The sequence below is a fragment of the Castor canadensis genome, chromosome 9, assembly GCF_047511655.1.
Source record: "Castor canadensis chromosome 9, mCasCan1.hap1v2, whole genome shotgun sequence".
Taxonomy (NCBI): domain Eukaryota; kingdom Metazoa; phylum Chordata; class Mammalia; order Rodentia; family Castoridae; genus Castor; species Castor canadensis.
Window position 1 is genome coordinate 125,709,954 of NC_133394.1, and position 20,418 is coordinate 125,730,371.

At 36.8% G+C, this 20,418-nt stretch overlaps 1 protein-coding gene across 6 annotated transcripts in view; it reads left to right on the forward strand.

The window, feature by feature from the left end:
- Arap2 (ArfGAP with RhoGAP domain, ankyrin repeat and PH domain 2) overlaps positions 1-20,418 on the forward strand; it is a 235,389-nt gene that overhangs the window by 52,929 nt on the left and 162,042 nt on the right. For 5 of the 6 annotated variants that reach the window (XM_074042487.1, XM_074042484.1, XM_074042483.1 and 2 more), the window contains exon 2: positions 5,486-6,550. In XM_074042487.1, coding sequence (XP_073898588.1) covers positions 5,646-6,550 — 905 coding nt within the window. In that variant the 5' untranslated portion in view covers positions 5,486-5,645. Of the gene's footprint in view, positions 1-4,182; positions 4,585-5,485; positions 6,551-20,418 lie in introns of those variants that run through there. The other variant, XM_074042486.1, reaches the window with a different exon arrangement.

Here is a 20,418-nt window from a genome sequence, read left to right on the forward strand (position 1 = left end):
ATTGTACAGTTATTAAAAGGCATAGCTGTTAACAGTAAAGTTGTGAAATCCAGCTCATAGAATCTTGGCTCCACTGTTTATCTACTCTGTGATCATGGGTGTAGTACTTTTCTCTTAAGGCAGTTAGAAGGATTAAATGAGATCCTACACAGATGGTTTTTGAATGCTTTCAAACTGTTGACTATTACAGCTACATAAATCTTAGGAAAAATGAAAGAGGATGAGTGTGTCTTGCTGAGTCGGAAAGGATTAGTGGTCAAGGTAGAGAACAGGGGCAGAGATCAAAGCCTGTGTGTGATCACATTTAAGAGACATGACCAGGCCCAGAGGACTTAGCTTCCTATAAGGCTTTTTAGTTTTGCCACACAATGAGGTAGGTGAATAATGGTAGTGGAGAGGGTTGCCACATGACCACTTTTATACTTTCTGGAAGCCAAGCACTCAGGCTATGATAATAAGCTATGTAAGCTATGATTTCTGACCTTCGACTTTCTTCAGTCTGTTCTGTATTATGAGATGGAGTAAAAGGCACATTTCTCTTAACCCCTTTCTCTTCTGCTTGGTTGTGGGGATAAGTAAAGGTTGAACATATTGTCTTTATGAATCACTTGGAATTAATCTCCCAATGTTAATGAGTTCGTGTGGTGTGAAAATAGCTCGATACTTTTCTCTTGTGACTGTATTCTGTACTGAAGCACAAGTGAACATCTGTGAGATCTGTGAAATCGGTAGCCTGGACTAGTTAGTTCCAACATGTTATCTACATCAAGCCCTCTTATTTTCCAAGGACTTAGTAGGTCACCACGATAATTTTATTAGCAAATTGAAGGCAGGGACACTTTTCTCTTTGATCATCAGGAGTGCCCACACCATAAGGAAACTGTTTAGTCATAGAGAGTTGGAGGAGTAAAATCTGTACCTGGGGTTTTTACCTTGGGTATCATTGTAGGATGTCATAAATCATCTTCCCCCCCACACTGGTGCCACTCAGTCACTGAGACCAGCAAATGCATTTTCTCACATTTTCTGGCTGTAATTCCAGGAGATAGTTCCACTCCATCGGGAATTGCTGTTCTGGAACACAATAAACTTCCATTGATGTTAGATCCTGTGAGACTTGTGTTGTAAGACATTGAACAGTTTCATTATTTAGCAGCCTATTTTATTTTTGGTTGCTATTTTATCTTCCTTTTAGTCCTGTGATCCTGTGATTGTCAAACCTATCTCTGTCACATTTGTAGTTTTCTCACTATGCTAAGGTTATGTTTCTGATTTTATGATGGTGTGATTTTTTTAAATAATTGAACATATGACAGGATAAAATTATACTCTTGCTTTTTTTTCTCCTATAAATTTTAGAATCTAGCAAAAATTCCAGAAGTTGTCAGCACTGAATACTAAACAATCTTATGATTTATGAAGTTTTTTAATTGAAAGCTATGAGTTTCACTTGTTTTCTTTCCTAGCACAACCAAATGTATACGCATATGTCTACTTGTCACGGGTGAAGGGAGAGTGAAAAGTGGGGAGCGGGGTTGCTGTGCAGGTTTTCCTTACTGGAGAAATTAGGAAGGGGAAGACTGTCCTAACTTAGTGTTTACAAACCACCTTAGGTGTTTGTAAATGGCCCACAGGTGTGGAAGGATTCTTGCTGACCTGCCACAATCAACTTCTGATTTGAGGACTTCTTTTAGTAGTTAGACGTATTGGAGAAATCTCTTTCAATTCTGTCTCTGCACCTTTGTAGTCTGCTGACTAGACTTAAATTTAAAACTATGCATGATTTCTACTTCTGGTCTTAACTCTTCACAAGTTGAAAAGAAGTCATTAAGAAAGCATATATCTATCTATCTATATATATCTATATATAAAAATCTTTTTGAGGTACTGGGTTTGAACTCAGGGCTCCACACCTGCTAAGCAGGAGGCCTGCCACTTGAGCCACTGCTCCAGCCTTTTTTATTCTGATTATTTTGCAGACGGGGTCTCAATTTTTTGCCTAGGTTAGCTGGGATCTTCCTGTTTTTCTTGCCATCATTGGGATGACAGCTGCATGACACCATACCCAGCTTTTATCTGTTGAGATGGGAATCTCACAAACTTTTGTGCCTGGGCTGGCCTGGAACTGTCATCTTCCAGATCTCAGTCTCCCGCATAGTTTAGGATGACAGGTATGCACTACTGTGCCCAGCTATTGTTTGAAATGGCATCTTAGGAGCTTTTTCTTGGGCTGGTAGGACTGGGGTTTGAACTCTGGGCTTCACACTTGCAAAGCAGGCACTTTACTGCTTGAGCCACACCTCCAGTCCATTTTGCACTGGTTATTTTAGAGATGGGGGTCTCATGACCTATTTGCCTAGCCTCCCAAGTAGCTAGGATTATAGGCATGAGCCATGGGTGCCTGGCTTCAATAGACATATATTTAGCACCTCCTATATTTACCTGACAATATTTAAGGTTAAGGGCACATGATAGAATTTTAGAATTTTATAGAGTTAGGCGAGCCCATCTCTGTATCTAATGACTCACTTGGGGGCTAGGACCTCTAAGAAAAGAACTGGATTTTGAAGTCAGATGATTGGAAGACAGAGCTGGCTTTAAGTGGAGAGTGGATTTTAAGGCCCATCGGAGGGGAGCTGGGAAAGGAATCAGGTTCTTTGGCCATATGCAGCTTGTGGAATGGATGCAGAAAGGTGGCCTGGAGTAGAGCACTTGGTGTGTCTGTCCTCGATTCAGCCACCCTTTCTTTTCCAAAGAAAGGAAAATATTTTGTATATTTAAACACAAATGCACACACAAGCATATATAACAAAAAATTAACAACACAGGTTCTCAACCACTGCTAGCATCCCTACCAAACTCTTTCCATCTCTTAAACATATTCTAAACAAACCCTTGGTATATTTCTGGGATACTAGTTATAGATGTGTACGGAGAAACAAGTGCTGCATGAGAGGAGATCATACCTGCCTAATCAAAATTCCAGATGACTTATAGGGAGCAGTATGTGCAAAAGGAACATAGCCATTAAACAGCTTGTTGCCTCAGAGGAATGATAATTCACAACAGTGTGATGACGTGCAGGAAGGATGTCGGTAGGGTGTTTGACTCAGGTTGAATATGAGCCTAGAGTTACTGCTAGAAACTCCGACCTTGCTGGAAATATTTATGAGCTCTGGTGTCTGGCACACAATTGCTGTTTACATCAATAGTACTTGCTATGATTATTGTTAGACACAAACTGTGACGTGGCATTATAGGAACTTAAGACTTACCACTTTGGAGAATGGGGAGTATCATGCCAGTTTTCCATAGTTGATAGTTGACTGATACTTGGAATGTGGGAAAAGAGATTTTTTTCAGACACTGTTGTAATTCAGGCAAGAGATGTAATGAAGATCTGAATGACAGTAAAGGTAGTGAGGATAGAGGAGTGTATTCCTCAGGTTTGTTTCTGTAACAGAGAGCCACAGATTGTGTAGCTTCAATAACAAATTTTTTCCTCATAATTCCAGTGGCTGAGAAGCCCAAGATCAAGTTATTGTCTGTCTGAATCACTTTCTTGTGATGGTCCTCCTCCTGGTTTGTAGAGTACTGGTGTCTGGCTGTGTCTTCACAGGCCTGGGAGTAGAGGTGGACTGGGGAAAGAAAGAGGGAGGTCTGGTATCTCTTGCAGGGAACTAACCCTTTGTATCAAAGTTCCATTTTCACAACCTCAAGTAAACTTAATTACTTCCTGGAAGGCCTCTCCAATTACAGTGAAATAGAAGGTTAGGGCTTCAACATATGCATTTGGGTGGGGACACAGTTCTATCGGTTAACAAAGAGTAAACTCGCCAGCTTACCTGCTTCTTTGACTGTGGTGGGTGAGACAAGGGTGAACTTGGGGGTCCCCTCTGGGCCTTAGACTTGGTGAGATGTGTGTGGAGGAGAGGTTGGTACCATTATTGTAGTAGGGAAGGATGTGGAGGTGTCTTGGTGTGTATGTGTTTTGTTGAAATTTATTTTGTCCTATTCTGCCTAGAAGCGAGGGGGGTGGGGGAGAGAGATGGCCCAAACAATGTGTGCACATGTGAATAAATAAATAAACAATAAGAAAAAGAAATTGATATGTCCTGATGAAGATTTCTTTTTGAAGGCTGATAAGTGTGACTGTAATATTTTGTAGTTTATTCTACTCAAAAGGAAAGTGTTTCTGATCCTCTTCTTGAGTTATCAATTCCTTGTGTTTGTAATTTCTAGGGAGGGTAAATTGTGTACACACTTATTGTGCTAGTTGCAGAAGTTTTTTCCATTTTGTGATATGCCAAAAAATAGCATATTTTTCTTTCAGTAAGGTGGTTTGTAATGGGTATGGAGGTTTAACATTCTTTCTTGTTTTTCTTTTACATTTTGACATTTTAAATATGACCTCATTGAGAGGCATTTCCTGCCTTTCCTCTTGTTTGTGTTTTTTCTTCTCTGCTCCTGCAGTGAGGCCTTAAGAAGACACGTGCTTGACGTCTGCGTTACCTGGTTGTCGATGTCTGGTGATATTTTTAATAGTCAAGGCAATAGCTTATGAGCAGGTGCACACATGTCCAAGTAAGAGGTGTTTGGAGAATTATTCCTGTGATTTCCAGGAACACTGCATCAGCGCTTTCTCAGAGAAGTTTACCTTATTTTATTGTGTCTTATTTTATTATGTGTGGGTTTTATACATATTTTGTATTTTTTCTTTTTATTGAAGCTTAATATACAGAAGTTGGATTGTATACATTTTCATAAACAGAACACACCTCTTTAACCAGCGCTGGGATAAATTGACTTTTAAAAAAAAATTATGTTGTTTGGGAGAAAAGTGGGCCTGTCTTAATCTGCTACTTTATACATTGAGAGAAAACGTGATCTTTAAACTTTTAACTTTCACTTTCACATTAACATACTTCCTGTTGTCTAATTACTTAAGAATTACCTAATTATGCAGCTAAGCTCACATATTCGTGTTGATTCTTTACATATAATGCTGCTGCCTTCTTTTTTGAAATGTAAACCATTGATCTGAGAAATATGTTCTAGCTGCTTTTAAAGGCTCTGAGAGTCGAGTGAGAGATTTGTTTGAATTTAGCTACTGTTAAGACAAATGACCTAAAATATGAGAATCAAAAGAATGGAGGGCTATTGTTTAGACTTCCCAAACTGTGGATGTTAAATTTTAATTTTAATTCTTGTGCCTGACTTGGTTATTTACTACCTGGTTAGAGTGTAGACCCTGGGTAGTTACCTGTTAGTTCATAGATTTTTGTCTGGTAGAAAAGGTAATCTCAAATGTTATCATTTGATTGCCCTTTAGTATGTTAATCAGGTTTTTATTTTACTTCGCTGTTTTATTCTAATATTTACACATACACACATGCACATATGTGTGTGTCTATATATATATTTGTATATATATATATATATATAATTAAAATATCATAAAAGTCATTTTAATTTTTTTTTCCAGGCCTATGCACATGAAGCTGTTATTGTGAAGAGAATAACATTTTGGGAAACTTTTCTGTCACCATCAATTCAGGAAGAAACTGTAGAGAAGAGCATCATCTTGTTTGTGTATCTCATTTTGCTGCTTTTCCATTACTCAGCTTAGTAATGAAGCCACCATTATGTCCTCAGTCAGTGAAGTAAATGTTGACATCAAAGATTTCCTGATGAGTATTAATTTGGAGCAGTATCTCTCACATTTCCAAGAGTTTGGTTTTTATACTGTGAAGGACTGTGCAGCAATAAATGATAGTGTGCTACACAGAATCGGAGTATCACCTACAGGGCACCGTAGGAGGATACTTAAGCAGTTGCAGATAATCTTGTCAAAAATGCAAGAAATCCCAATATATGCGAATGTTCATAAAACAAAGAATGGTGACACTTCAAAAGAGCACCGCCATGCTCCATCTTCTGATCCGAACACCTGCATAGAACTTTCCAATTCTGGTAGTATTCAGACACCTAGTTTGACACAGTTGGAGACCATTACAAAAAATCTTGATCAAAATGATTTTCGTATGGACTGTAGTCAGTCTCTTAAATCAGAAGATAAGCTATTTCTTTCTCAACAGGACTTTTCTGTTCCAGAGGAACGACACCTGAATTTGAGTTCTTCTCATGACTCTTTATTTGGTAGTGAAAATGTTAAAATAGGATCTTGTATTACAAAGAATGCTATGGATTGTACAACTGAAGAACAACAAACAGAAAGTGTTGATTTGATATCAGCAAATTGCAGCAGTCTCCCATATGCAGACCTTGAATGTCTTCCTTCCATTGACTATTCAACTTCAGAAGCAAGTTCTAGAAATGGAAGTAATGGTTTATTAGAAAAATTGCCACCATCACCTTTCTTTGAATTTCAAGGAGAAATGGTTATAAATGATTTGTACACTCCATCCTCACCAACCCAGGCATCTATGAGGAGTCGTAGCAAGTTGGTTTCAAGACCTTCTCGATCTTTTCTGCTAAGACATCGGCCTGTACCAGAGATTCCAGGGTCAACAAAAGGAATTTCAGGAAGGTAAGAATTTTTACAATAAGCTGTAAGTATTCAGTTTAGGGGAATTGAGTTAAACAGTTCTATTTTCAGTGTTTCTTCTCTAAATTTATATGTATAAATAAGCACACACACATATGTATAATTATTCAACCAACCTTTTTGATCTTCCGACTTTTTCTCCTATTTTTTTTTTTTTTTGTGGAGTATGTTATTTCCTAAAGTCAGTTTCCAACTGATAACTACTTGGGACTCTAACTCTCCCATTTAACTGGGGGGACATCCCTTTCCCTAAATCTATCTGGTATTCCTTCCTGTACTTCCCTCCACATCTGATATTATAGTGTTGAATTAATACAGTTCATGTATTTGAATTGCTGACTCTGTCTTCCACTAGATTATTTATTTTTTGGAAGGAAGCATGTTTTTAATATCTGTATCTATACTGCTGGGTACAATGCTTGGTACCAATTAATAATTCAACACATAGCTATTGAACTTGGTACTAGTGATTGTGCTAAGTGGAAAGGATATAAAGAGGAACCAGAGAGCTTGTAGTCTACTGTAGAGGACAGATTTTATGTACAGTAAGAAAGAGAAGACAGAAGATAGTACAGTATAAAACCAGGTCCATGGAGAGCAGAACTCTGAACTCCAAAGAGGGATCCTTCCAACTAATGGCAGGTCACAGGTATCTTCAGGTAACTGAACAGTTTGAGAGAAGCAGATTTACAGCAGAGAGAACTTCACCTATTTCTTGTCTTATGCCTAAGATGGCTGTGGTTTTCTTCAGGGTTGGAGTGGGGCATTACTTCTTCCACCAAAAGCTAACACTGTCTCTGCTGGGGAGGCATGAAGCTATTCAAATTTATTGGTTATTGCAGTGCTTTATTGCAGACTTCCTACACAGGCTGCTGGCTGGCATTTCTGCAAGATTTCCCTGTTGGGCTTGAATATGTCTGTTACTAATTCTCTTTCCTTTGGGCACCTTTGGTAATTGAAGTACAAGTAGTATTTGCAATAGAAAAGGTAGCAATTTAGTATTTGCAAGAGAAAACATGGCAATTTATGACTGCTGAATTTCAGTACAGTTAGAGCATAAACTCCTTGGGGAGGCTTTAATTAATTTCTCTTTATTGTGATATCTCTAATGCCAACAGCAAAGTTTGATGTTTACTAGGAATCAGTAGTAATAGTGCCATTAATGAAACAGATAGGTGCTGATTTGGCTTTAGTTTTCCTTGGCTTATCTATAAAGTAGGTACTGTTCACCCTGTTTTACTCATGAGGTAGCAGTCTTAAGCTGATTTTCCCAGGGTCTCGTGGTCAGTGAACTGGGATTTCATTCGACTACATCTGACTCTTGGATCTAATTTCTTAATCACACATGTAATAAATATTTTTAAAATGTCAACTGCATATATAAGAATTATGTTATTTCATAGGATCATGGAAGATCACTAATTTTTGTTCAACCTTTAGATTTAAAATATTTTGCTGATTTTGAACAATTAAAGGAAACTAAATGAAAAGCCACATTTTATCAGCTATCAATAGTTTTCAACATGTAAGAAGTGTGTACTATTGAGGTAGGGTAGATTGGCACTGGAAAAAGAACAGAGGCAAGCTGCATGGTGGCTAGAGATTGATTCAACTGCAGGGCTGCATTGTAGCAGGACATCATGTGGACATGTATTAAAAATGCAGGGCTACCCCAAGCTGGCTGAATCCAACATGGCCAACCAAGATGACCACTAACTATCCTTTGCTTCATTATAATGGTATCTTCCTACCATTAACCTTGCAAAATTGGTTGTTTCCATCCTGTATTTGACACCATAACACATGGAAAAACCCCGTATAAGGGCAGAAAAAGAGAGTAAACCCTATTTCAGGAACATCCTCATTTCTGGGATTCCTTCCCCAACACCCTCAACTCAAATTATTTCCCCCCACCCTTGGTTAAAGTTTGCACCCCAGATGATCTGTCCTAAATCCTGGGACATGACACTCTCTTGAAAAGCCTGCAGTCCCTCTTGAGTGTGTACTTAACTCTCTGTTATAACCCTCCCAATTCCTTACTGTGTCTGTCACTAAATTCTTTCACCAATAGTAACTAGAACCTGGAAACCCTGGGTGGAAGTCTCAGTTTGGTCTCTCTAAGTCATGACACTTTCACAAGCTTTCACCCATGAGCAGTACTATGAGTTCATAAATAAAATTTATTTCATTCTGTTCAACTTTGTCTGAACAGAATTCCATTGGAATCCAGAAGGATAATGTCAGATAAGAAATAGTTTTTTCAGTTTTTCATAGTGTATGCTATTTTTCATGAATTTTACAGACTCTTTAGTTGCTTATTTAGCCAAGGACAAAGGTGCAGTTTTGTACCTCTGTCTTCTGAGGGTCCTCGCTGGGTCTGAGAATTAAATTGACAGGTGAACAGGAGAAAAACAAGTTTATTATTGCAAGTAAGTGCAAGTTTTGCCTGGAGTAGGAACCCTCACAGAGATGAAAACCCTAAGAAGCAGTTAGTCAAACTCTTAAATACTTGCCTGGACAAAGAGTAGAAAGTTGTGAAGAAGTAAGTCAATCCCATGGTAGGTTTAAAAGGTAAGGTTTATTTTGACAAGGTCCTTACAGACTTCTTTAGGCTCTACTATTTCCACTTCTGTCCTTGAGGATAAGGATGGTATGCCTTTCTCGGGAATTTCGTCTCTTGTTTTTGAGGAATGATACCAAGGCCAGAGTTATGTTTTTGTACCTGCTGTCTTTCAGCCTTTAATTCACAATAGTCAATATGCCAGAGTGGTTTATTGTTAACTGCTTTAGTTGTAAATATAAGCTTTGCATCGTGTGAGATGCTGTTCATATTAAGGCTAGGAGTCGTTGAAAATTAGAAACGAAATAACATTGAAATTAGTAGTCAATAATTTAGCACTAGCTATATCACAGTACAGTTTTCAATGTGATTTTTGAGGCCAAGTTTCCCACTGTGACCTTTCTTTTCTATGATTATGGTAAGAACTAGATCCTATGCTTTCTTGGAGTTTAGATCATAAAATGAGCAAATGATCGGTTTTTCTTTGTGGCCCTACCTTGAACTGAAGTGTTTGTAGTGTTATTATATGATTTTTAAATAAATAAAGTGTTACTAATTATGTTATACTTTTATATAAATAATGTGTTATTATATGACTTTTAAAATAAAGCAGACTATACAATCTGAGTTTCTCTTTGGTCAGATAACAACATTTATAAATGATGTTTGTGTTTTCTTTGATGGACCAAATAACAATATTTTTTTGTACCTTCCCTAACTCCTTTCTCTTAACTTATCTGTCACAATTGACATTCTCCTCAAATGAATTCTCTTTGTTCTTGCTTTGTCTTTTTCCTGAATTCCTCCTGCCTGCTCTCTTTCTCTGGAGGGCTGGGCCAGGTGGGGCTATGGGAGGCAGTGAGCCTCAGGATCTCTTTGTAACTCCTGTCTCTTGAGGACAGATCAGAACCAGTCTTGAGGCATCCACTCCTTTATCACCTTCACTTGGAGGTATCTTTAGTCTTTTGGAGCCCTAAACAGGAAGCAAGTACAAATAGCATCTTAGTATTTCCATGGGAATTATAGGTGTGTCCTGTGATCCTTTTCAGAGAATCCTGAGGCCAGAAGGAACAAGTACCTTAAAATTACTAAAAGAGGTACCTTTCTTTTTCCTCCTCCCCAGTTTAATGATTTTTTTTGTACACTTTTCATGCAATTATTTTATGCTTGGCACAGGTTACAAAGCCCTCTCTTTTAGATGTAGTGCTTCTGAATGTTTGGAGAGAAGGGAAAATAAGGATGCTGAAGTTATGGAAAGGTGATATATGCATGGTACTAGAAAGCCAGTCCCTGACCTCAATACGAATTCACAAATAATGAGAGGAGAGTTTTGAGGAAAAGAAAATAAGGTTTATTACTCATCAGAGGAAGAGGACAAGGAAAGTCAACCTTTCAAAGCTCTGGCATCCCACTTCTGAGAAAAAATGGCTGCTTTTTAAAGAGGAGTTCAGGTGAAGTGCATGACAAAATGAATGTGCCAGAATTTTAACTCTTATCTTCCAGCTTTCTGGTGCCACAACTCCAAAGCTGTATGTCTTGGATGACAGAGGTTTATTCCTTCTTTGGTAGTCAGGTGGTCAGAGAGAGATAAGGGGGAGAAGATTGCCTGGTTTAGTTGAAGAGTAAAGAATGTTAACCTTGGGCTGCCCAGCATGAAGTGGGTAGGAGAGAGGAAAAGGGAGAGAAAAAGACACACACACATACACACTACATTTTCCCCACTGTCAATTTCTTCCTTCCATTTCTATGGAAAAAGGGTGTCACAATCATCTGTTTCCTGACTTTAGTTAATTTGTTGGCCCAAGTAAGCAAAAAAGAAACAAACAAACAAAAAACAGCTTTTAAGCAACTTGTTATATGCACAGCTGTACTGGGATAGAAGTACATCTTTTATAAAACAGGTGAAATCTAAACCTGTAGTCTCCAGCTCTTTTATTAAAAATAGGAATCTTAGTATAGGCTTGGTGGGGCATGGCTATAATCCTAGCCCTTGTGAAGTGGAGGTAGGAGGTTTGTGAGTTCTAGGCCAACCTGGTCTACATAGCAAGTTTGAGACTGGACTGGGCTACCTGGTAGAGGCCCTGTCTCAAAAAAAAATGAGAAATAAGGAACACTCTTTTATAGAGTTTTTTTTAATTTTTTTTAAAGTAAAAAAAATTTATATGAACAGAAGGGGTGAAGGAAAGTAATAAGCTACACTGAGTACAAAAAGTTACAAAACTTATCATGTCCTTTTCATTTTCTAGGAAAACTTCAAACTTCAGATTTCACCTTATAGCAGTAAATCCTATTTTAGTAAATCCTAAAATCCAGGTTTTTATTTTTTTCCTTTTAAAATTCTTTATTGATTAGTTTTATGTAAAAACTGGCTAATTGTTTAAAAATTTGCAAAGTTTTGACTTGACCATTTAAATAATTAAAGTTTAAATAATAGAGTTACTATTAGAGGGTAAGGGTATGTATCTGTCTGTGTGTTCTGCTTTTCTATCTCATTTGAGGAAAGTATATATTGCAACTTTTGCAACTAGATGAAAACAGTTCTTGGTAATGCTGTAGACTTTCATGTCACGGTCCTCCTGTAATCATGTATTCATATCCTAAGGACATTTTTTGGAGACTCACAGATTGAGAATTATTTGTGCATTGTCGATTTCATGTTTTTGGTTTATGATGTAGGTAATGCACTTTCAACTTTCTGAATTCAAATTTGTGTGTTAGGTAGATATTATGAAAACCTCAGGGTAGTTTTAAACTGCTGCCTAAGGATTGTGCTGCTTTTTCTTTTGAATTCAACTCTATAATCACTGTATTGAGTTATCACTTATGATAACTACATTTTAAAAAATGTTCTATGAGCCAGATGCCAGTGGCTCATGCTTGTAATCCTGCTACTCAGAAGGCAGAGATCAGGAGGATCGAGGTTTGAAGCCAGCCAGGGCAAATAGTTTGTGAGACCCTACCTTGAAAAACCCCTTCATAAAAAAGGGCTGGTGGAGTAGCTCAAGGTGTAGGCCCTGAGTTCAAGCCCCAGTACTTCAAAAAAAAAAAAAAGTTCTGTGAAATGATGGTGTGTAATTTTTTTTTTTTTGGTGTGACTGCCTTGCATAAGCAGTGGCTAAGTATAATTCTTAAAGGACAATCTTTGATATTAACCTTTATATCACCACTTTACTTCACAATTGTAGTGATTAAAAATATGAGTAAAAATAACATCTGCAGGTGTGTTAAACATACACTTTGATAAATGTTGTTATTTTCTTTTTTTATTCAGGTTTTATAAGGAAACTATTTTATTTATTTATTTTGGCAGTACTGGTGTTTGAACTCAGGATCTCAAACTTACTAAGTAGATACTCTACCACTTGAGCCACTCCACCAGCCTACCTTGGAACCTTTTGCTTCAACTGTGACTCCCAGTCTCTGCCTTCTGAGTAGCTAGGATTGTAGGCTAGAGGCACTGGGCCAAGCCCCTTGGGTTTGTTTGTTTGTTTGTTTTGTTTTGTTTTTCCTTAACCATTATCCTTGTCAAAGAGTATTTTCCCATTATTGAATAATCAGGTTTTTAGCTGTTTTAAATAATGGGTAATTAGAATTTTAAAGTATGCTTTAACATAGAATCTTAGAAATATTGAAATTACAGAGTGCTGATTTACTCATGTTTATATTTCTGAACTCATAAAATTAGTAGGAACAGAAAGTAACCCCAACAAAACAAAACCCAGTCAACATTCTGAAACTGGACAGGTGACTTTTCCCGTTCAGGTTACCATAACAAAACTGTAATGTGTGGCTTAAACAACAAAAATGTATTTCCACAAAGTTTCTCTCGAGGCTGCAGATGTGAAATTGAGGTACCACAACAGTTGGGTTGTGACAAGTTTCCCTCCTAGCTTTCAGATGGCTGATTTCTTGATGTCTGCTTCTACCTTTTCTCAGTGCTTGGGCTCAGGGAAAAAATCATCTCTAGTCTCTCTTTGTACAAGGCCCCCAGTCCTATTGGAATATAAGGGCCCTGCTCTTACTGACTTTATTTAACTACTTCTAAAGACCCTATCTCCAAATATAGTCACATTGAGAATTTTGAGGGAACTCAGTTAATTTTTTCTTTATTCACACAGATATCTGTTAATTACTGAAGGAATAGATCTTAGGTATTTTCAGAAGCCTTTTACAAACCCATTACATTCTATACTAAGCCCATTTGAGTGTTTTTGGAAGTCAAAATCAATGAAACTATTAGCAAAATAGTTACCAACCTAATATGACTCAGAATCATGAATTTTTTTATTACTTTTATTTTTTAGATTTCATTATTATTTGGTTTTTAAACTATTTGAATTTGGACATTTTTATTTATTAAGAATAAGTTTATTTTTAAATTTCCCTGTTTTGAAAATCTGCAAGTCAAGCTCTGTTCACGAATTCGAATTCTTTACTTCCCCAGTTTTTTGTATATTGGACAATTTCTGGACCTGTCATCAGTTGCATGTATGTCCTGATGTTTGCTGTGGAATTTGGAATAGTTATTGCAATACATTAAGAATTAGCTTATGAAACCACAGTTTAAAGGCTGGAAGCTGGTGGAGGTGTGTCATCAAAGAGGAAGTGAGGTTACAAGCTTCCTGTGGGGAGGAAGCAGTTCAGTTGGTGACTGGAGTTTGTCTTCACTAAGAAGACATTTGAAAACCACAAGAAAAATATTTAGATAAAATTATTTGTAATCTGGAAAATACTAAACCTACAACATGTATATAAAATGGTGAGTTACCATATAATGTCATCTAGATTTAAAAATAATACCTTGTTCTAGTAGACCCAAATTTCAGTTGGTTAAGAAATGATAAATTTAGCCTACTTTTTTTGCCTTTCCCTCCATGCCCCATAACTCATATTCTAAATATGAGTGTTTGTTTATCCTTCTGTGTGCTTTTGTACGTTCACTGCAATAACGTTGTAGATATCTTTTTTTTTTTATTTTGAGAAAGGATCTGAAGGGTCTGGCTGTGCAGTCCAGGCTGATCCTGCTGCTTCAGCTTCTCGAGTGCTGGGGATTACAGGCATCCACTACCATGCCTGCCTGTGAAAGATGTTTTTGATTGTTGCAACTTGTTTCACTGAATGCTAATTTAGGATTTTCGCCAGGTTAGTGAACATATTTTATGCAATAACTGTAATATAGTATTTTATTAAAAGAAAACAAAGCACAGTTTATTCCTCTACACTGTTGTTGAAAGTTTTTCACTGTCTACAAATGAAGAGGGTTCATTTTGAGGACTTTAAGAAAAAAAAAAGAGCACATAAGGTTTTCCAAGAAGCCAGCTGTTCTTTTCTCTAATAAAAATAGTAACAATTGGTTCATTCTTGTAGAGTGCATAACACAATGGTGAAATAGGGCCCTTGAAATTAGGGCTTTTTTGTTTCTTTTCTTCTTTTTAACATTGTCTTTTCCAGTTCCACCACTTACAGGAAATACTATGCCAGAAGCAGAGAAGGTCAGCCTCCCGAAGCCCTGGCTTTTGGTGCCAGGAGAAGAACTTACTTGGCAGCTGGGGTTCCATGCACACAGAATATGCTTATATCCTGGCTTTTGTTCTAGTCATTCTATAAGTTGTAATAGTTTTATGGGGGAAGGCAGAAAAAAACTGAGGATGACTCTCCCCCTTTTTTGGCCAAAACTTTAAATTTATCCATTTTTTCCATTTTATATATTTTATGACATTTTCTCTTGATGTGGGTGACTGGACCAAAGCCAGGCCTTTTGGCCAGGGACTCTGGTAGCAGTGGGTTCACTTCCTGTGAGTGCAAAGCCAATAAACACAATCAGGAGATAAGATGGGAAAGGAGGGTTTATTGCTTGTACAAGTAAGGTGAGTACGGGAGTTAACTCCCACAGTAGTATCCTTCAGAACAAAGAAAGCAAAAGGCTTTTATTGGGGAAATTCATGCATATTCATGTTGGGTTGACTTACAGGTAGAGGTGGCACCTCCTTGAGCATGTTCAGTTCAGTATTACGGGTCTTCACATGTCACCTGTTCAAAAATCATGTATTGGATTGTCTTCTGGCAGTTCCCTCTAAGTCACCTAGAAGAGTGGCTCAGACTGACTTAGGAGTTTTGTCTGGGTTCTTGGGTTTTTCTCTGGAGGGCTTTATCTGTAACAAAAATACAACTTGAATTGTGTGTTAGCAGTCATGTATTGGTCCTAAAAGTTCTTGCCTGGCAGCTAGCATTCATGTTGTGTAGGGCCCTGCCTTACACTCCTTAAATGCATTGTCTCACTAATTATCACAGTATTTCTAGGCAGTAGGACCTGGCTTTTTCCCCTTCAGTAAATGTGGATGTTAGGTTCAGAGCCATTCAGACTTACCCAGGATCACAAAAGCATAATTCTGGAAGAGGATATTGACCACTAATGGGGTTTTAATTTTTGCCAATAAATAATGCTTTATGTTTAAAATTTAAAAGCTTTTCAGGATAATTGGTGGGAAAATAAGACAGAGAGAGAGAGAGGGATATAATATTTACTTGAGTGCTGTCTTTGGCTCCTGTTAGCTTGGGAATGTGTGTTGGAGAGCCTGCCTTATTTACTGGGAGGATTAAGACACAGAGACCACCTCATAAAACCGTTACGTTACATGGAAGCAATATGAGATGTAGATGTAAAGTCCCTAACATAATGCTTTTGTAGAATTTATTGATGGTGAAAATATAAATGACTAAGAATTTTCAAAACAATCTTCCCCCATTGAACTAATTTTTCATCTGTAGTAGTTTAAATGAACTTGGTTGGTACATTTGGTAATCTCTTCTGGGTGGATTCAGAATAATAAAATAAAAATAATCACACAGTTTTTCTTTATATTTTGTATAACTAGCAGAAAAATCAGAAATTCCTTAAAAATACCACTAATGGATTTACTTTGGTAATTCAAATGTTTTTCCTTAAGTGTGTATACTTTCTTCAGTAAGTTAAGATTGATTTTTTTTTTTTAAAGTTAAGCATTGTGGTTTACTACATGGACAGTGGAGTTAGACTACCTTGGTAGGTACTTACGAATGACATTTGGGACTGTTTACTGTCAACCATTTGCGTCCTTAGGTTCCACATCCATAAATTCACCTGCAAATCAAAAATGTTTGAAAAAATTGTGCTTAACATGTACATCCTTTTTATTTTTATTATTCCTTAAACAGTATGATATAATTGGTACTTACATAGCATTTGCCTTTATTACATATTATTAAGTGATCTAGGAATGGTTTAAAGTGTTTGGGAGAATAGTATATGCAATGCTACATTTTGTATAAAGAACTTGAACCTCTGCAGTTTTGGTATCCACGGGGGTGCTGGTCTGAAGGGTGTTTAGGGAAGATTATGTATTTATAGACCGTGTGTGTATGTATATAACACTCTGAGACCTGTGTCTGATACATTGTAAGTGCTCACTATTACAAGTTATTTATTATTTGTGCAATATGTATAAAGTTTGAGTACTACTCCACTCAAGGGGTCAGATCATTACAAAGTGTTAACACAGTACTGGTGTTAGGATTACACAAATGGGGGAGGCTATAGAAAAGTGTCAAGGATCTAAAGATAGTGACAAATAAATGTTAATTCTTTTTAATCCTTCAGGAAAATTCTGTGCTTATCCCTTGCTAAATAAAGGCAACTTCTATTCTGATTTAAATGGTAATTACTTTCTTGTTTTTAAAGAAAGAAAAGAATAGAAAGGATATATGTCTGTATAGTTTTGCCTGTTTTGTGAACTTAAAAAAAAATGTAATTATGCTGTGATGAGAACCAGATACTCCAGGGAGGAGGTCTCCAAAAAGGACAGGTTGTCTGCTTGGTCCTTGGGTACCAAGTTTGTGATGTTGTCTTAAAAAAGAATTTTAGGACCCATTGAGGTAGTGACCAAGAAAGTTTATTAGTAAAGCAAAGTAAAGATAGAACGATAGTGCACAGTTAAGACATGGGTGTGGGTGCATCTGATACTGGGTGCAATTAGCATTGTAATGTTGGGTATTTATGGTGAAAAACTAGGTTGGGAGTTTGACCCTAATTCCTCCTTGGATGAGTACACCCCTTTGTTCTGACACTTGGTATATTTAACTATTCTAGCTGTTAATAGTGTTTTATAAATTGGATCCAGAGATTTCAAGGTTGGTGTGCTTCTTAAATTTGGGTCATTGTGAAATAGATGTTTGAGCATCTCTGTAAACAAATGATGGTTCTGCCAGATGTTCCCTTCAAGATGGATGTCTATCCTTTTTATTTACTTTTAGTAAATCAAAATTTATTCTTACATTTTGTTAAATATCCTATATTAGTAATTTTAGTGTTATATTTACATAAAGTACTATTTAACTTTTTTCTCATAATTTAAGATGTAATTTTGAACCTCTTTTTTTATTGTTGTATTGGGGTGCACTGTGACAGTTACAAATGGATTCACCCCTTCCATCATTCTCCTTTATCCCCCCTCCCTCCTCTCATTCCTGGAATAGATAAGCATTTTTCTTTGCAAACACTTCTGCCCAGAGGGGTCCTTTTTCCAAGTGTATTTTCCCCAGATAAGTGTCTTTCTTTAAGAAGACTTTGCTCAATTCTCAGAGCACACTGAATATTTGGGCAAGAAGGCAAGGTCAGGGGTGGACAACTGATCTGTTTTACTTGTAGTTTTTTTTTTTTTAACTAAATGTTGCAACTTATTGAGGGAGTATAAGGTTTAAGGAAAGAAAGTAGTGTGTGTGTGTTTTTAAGCAAGCTATTCATAAATACAGTGTTTGTCTTTGAATTCCTGGCTGATGTTTCCATGCCTCATTTTCCCTGATTGGACCTGCCTCATTGTGAACGTCCTTAGTTCAGTTGTCACTGGAACTGGTGATGCTCAGTGGAGGAGGTCTTTAAAAGGGAGGAGGCCTCTACCTGGTTCTTGGGTACAGAGTTTATGATATTGTTGCAAAACCATTTTAGGACACATTGAGGTAGAGAACAGAATGTTTATTAGTAAAGTAGAGCAAATGAAAGGTAGAAAGGACAAAACACAACTCAGAAATGAATGCAGGTGCATACAGGTACAATGAGTAAGGGGGTTGGGGGTTTGGTTCAAATTTTCCCTTCGTTCTGAACATCTACCACATTTAATAATTTTTGTTCTTGCACTGTTTTATCAATTGGGCCCAGAGATTTCAAGATGGGTCCACTTTTTCAATGTGCGTTCCCATGACATATGTTTGAGCATCCCTTTAAACAAAGAATGAGTCCTGCCAAAGACTCCTTTAAGGAAGGTGTCTTACCCTGAGATAAATGTTTTTCTTCGCAACAACTTTTGTGATAAAACAAGTAATTTTATCAAATGTTTCGTTTCCAGCATAAACGTCTTTTAAGATATCCTCTCTCAGTTCCCAGAGTGCACTAATTATTTGAGCAAGTGAGCAAGCACAGAGGGAAAAAAAATGCTCTTTTCTCTTTTATTTTTCCTTTTTTTACAAATGTTGTAGTTTGTTGAGGAAGTGTAAGAACCGAAGCAAAGAAAATAGTGTTGTGTGCTTTTAATCAAGGTGTTCATTAATACAGGTTTATCTCTGAATTCCTGGTTGCTGTTTCCCATGCCTCATCTTCCCTGATCTTCTGTGACTCACAGTTTAACTTTGACACTCATCTACCTCATGTGTGGTTATGATTTATTCATTTTCATTGTTATAGACTGTTTTATTATGTGCATGTACCAGATAGCCTTTCTCAGTATTGGTAGAGAATATTTTTGACATGATCAATATTGTACATATGTCTTTATAAGTATAAATAATATAGATTATGTGTACATGTATATATGAATCATCTTTTTAAAATGTAATTTACATGTAACAAAATAGATTCAGTTTAAGTATAGAGATTGCTGGCAAATATGTATGTCCACATGACCATTATCACTATCAGTTGCAGAGAACATTCTCACCATCCCCCACTGCAAACACATTCCCTGTTGACCATTTGCAGTAAATTCCCCTGTCCTTTGCATCACTATAAATTAGTTTTGCCTATGCTAGAAATTCATATAACTGGAATCATTCAGTAGTCTTTTGTATCAGACATCTTTATTCAACATACTGTTTTTCAGATGAAACCATGTTGCTGCTTATTTAATGTTTTTCATAATGGTTGAATAGGGTTGCTTTGTGTGACTCAAACAACTTGTTTCTTCATTTGCTTTTTGATGTGTGTTTGGGTGGTTATTTTTGGAGGGTATTTGCATGCATGCTTGCTGAGTAGGATTTCTGTGTTATAGGATATGTGTGCCTTCTACTTTGGTAGATAATGCACAATGGTTCTCACAGAGTAATTAAACTACTTCATATTGCCACCAGCAGTCTGTGTACACTCTTGTTTCATACTCTCAGTATTTGATTATTTTTTTAAAAAGGTAACCATGTAATAAATTGGTATTTCATTGTGGTTTAATTTGCATTTTCTAATGACTAATGCAGTAAAATAGGTTTTGATGTGCTTGCTGGCCACTGCCCATGTTTTTATCTTCTTTGATGTGATAACTTTTCAGATCTTTTACCCATTTGGTGTCTTTTCAGTGGTGGTTTTGATTGAATTTTATGTCTTTAATAATGATTTTTAATAGTTATTAATATATTACGGCTTTGAGCCCTTGCCCAATATATCGTCTTCTCTGTCTGCATATTGCTTTTCAGTTCAGTAATGAGTTTCTAACAGTAATGCTTCTTAATTTTAATAATTTAGTCAAATTTACCAGTTTTTCCCGTTAGAGTTAGAACTGCCTTCAGACACATGAAAATGGTTTATGTTCCAGGTTTATTCGTTGGCCTCTTACACTGGACTTTAAAATCACCTTGAATTCATTTCTATGTTTGGTCTGAGGGAGGAGTAAAATTTCACTTTCTGCCATGTAGATATACAAGTGATCTATTGACTGAAAAGACCATGCTTTACTCATTGCTATAGAATAACATTTTTGTGTTAAGTGACAATGAAGTCTCTTTATGGACTCTATTGTATCTCACCAGTGTCTTACCTATCATTTCATCAGTAATATCTTAATTACTATAGCTTTGTAATAAATCCTAATATCTCATAGAGTATGTCTCCTAACTATCTTTAAAAAATGTCGTAGTTGCTTTCGGTCCTTTGTTTTTCATACACATTTTAGGTTCAGCTTGTTAATTACATACACAAACACACACACTTCTTTTACTTGGGATTGCGTTGATCTACAGATTAATATGGGGATGTTGTCAGCTTTGTAGTATTTAG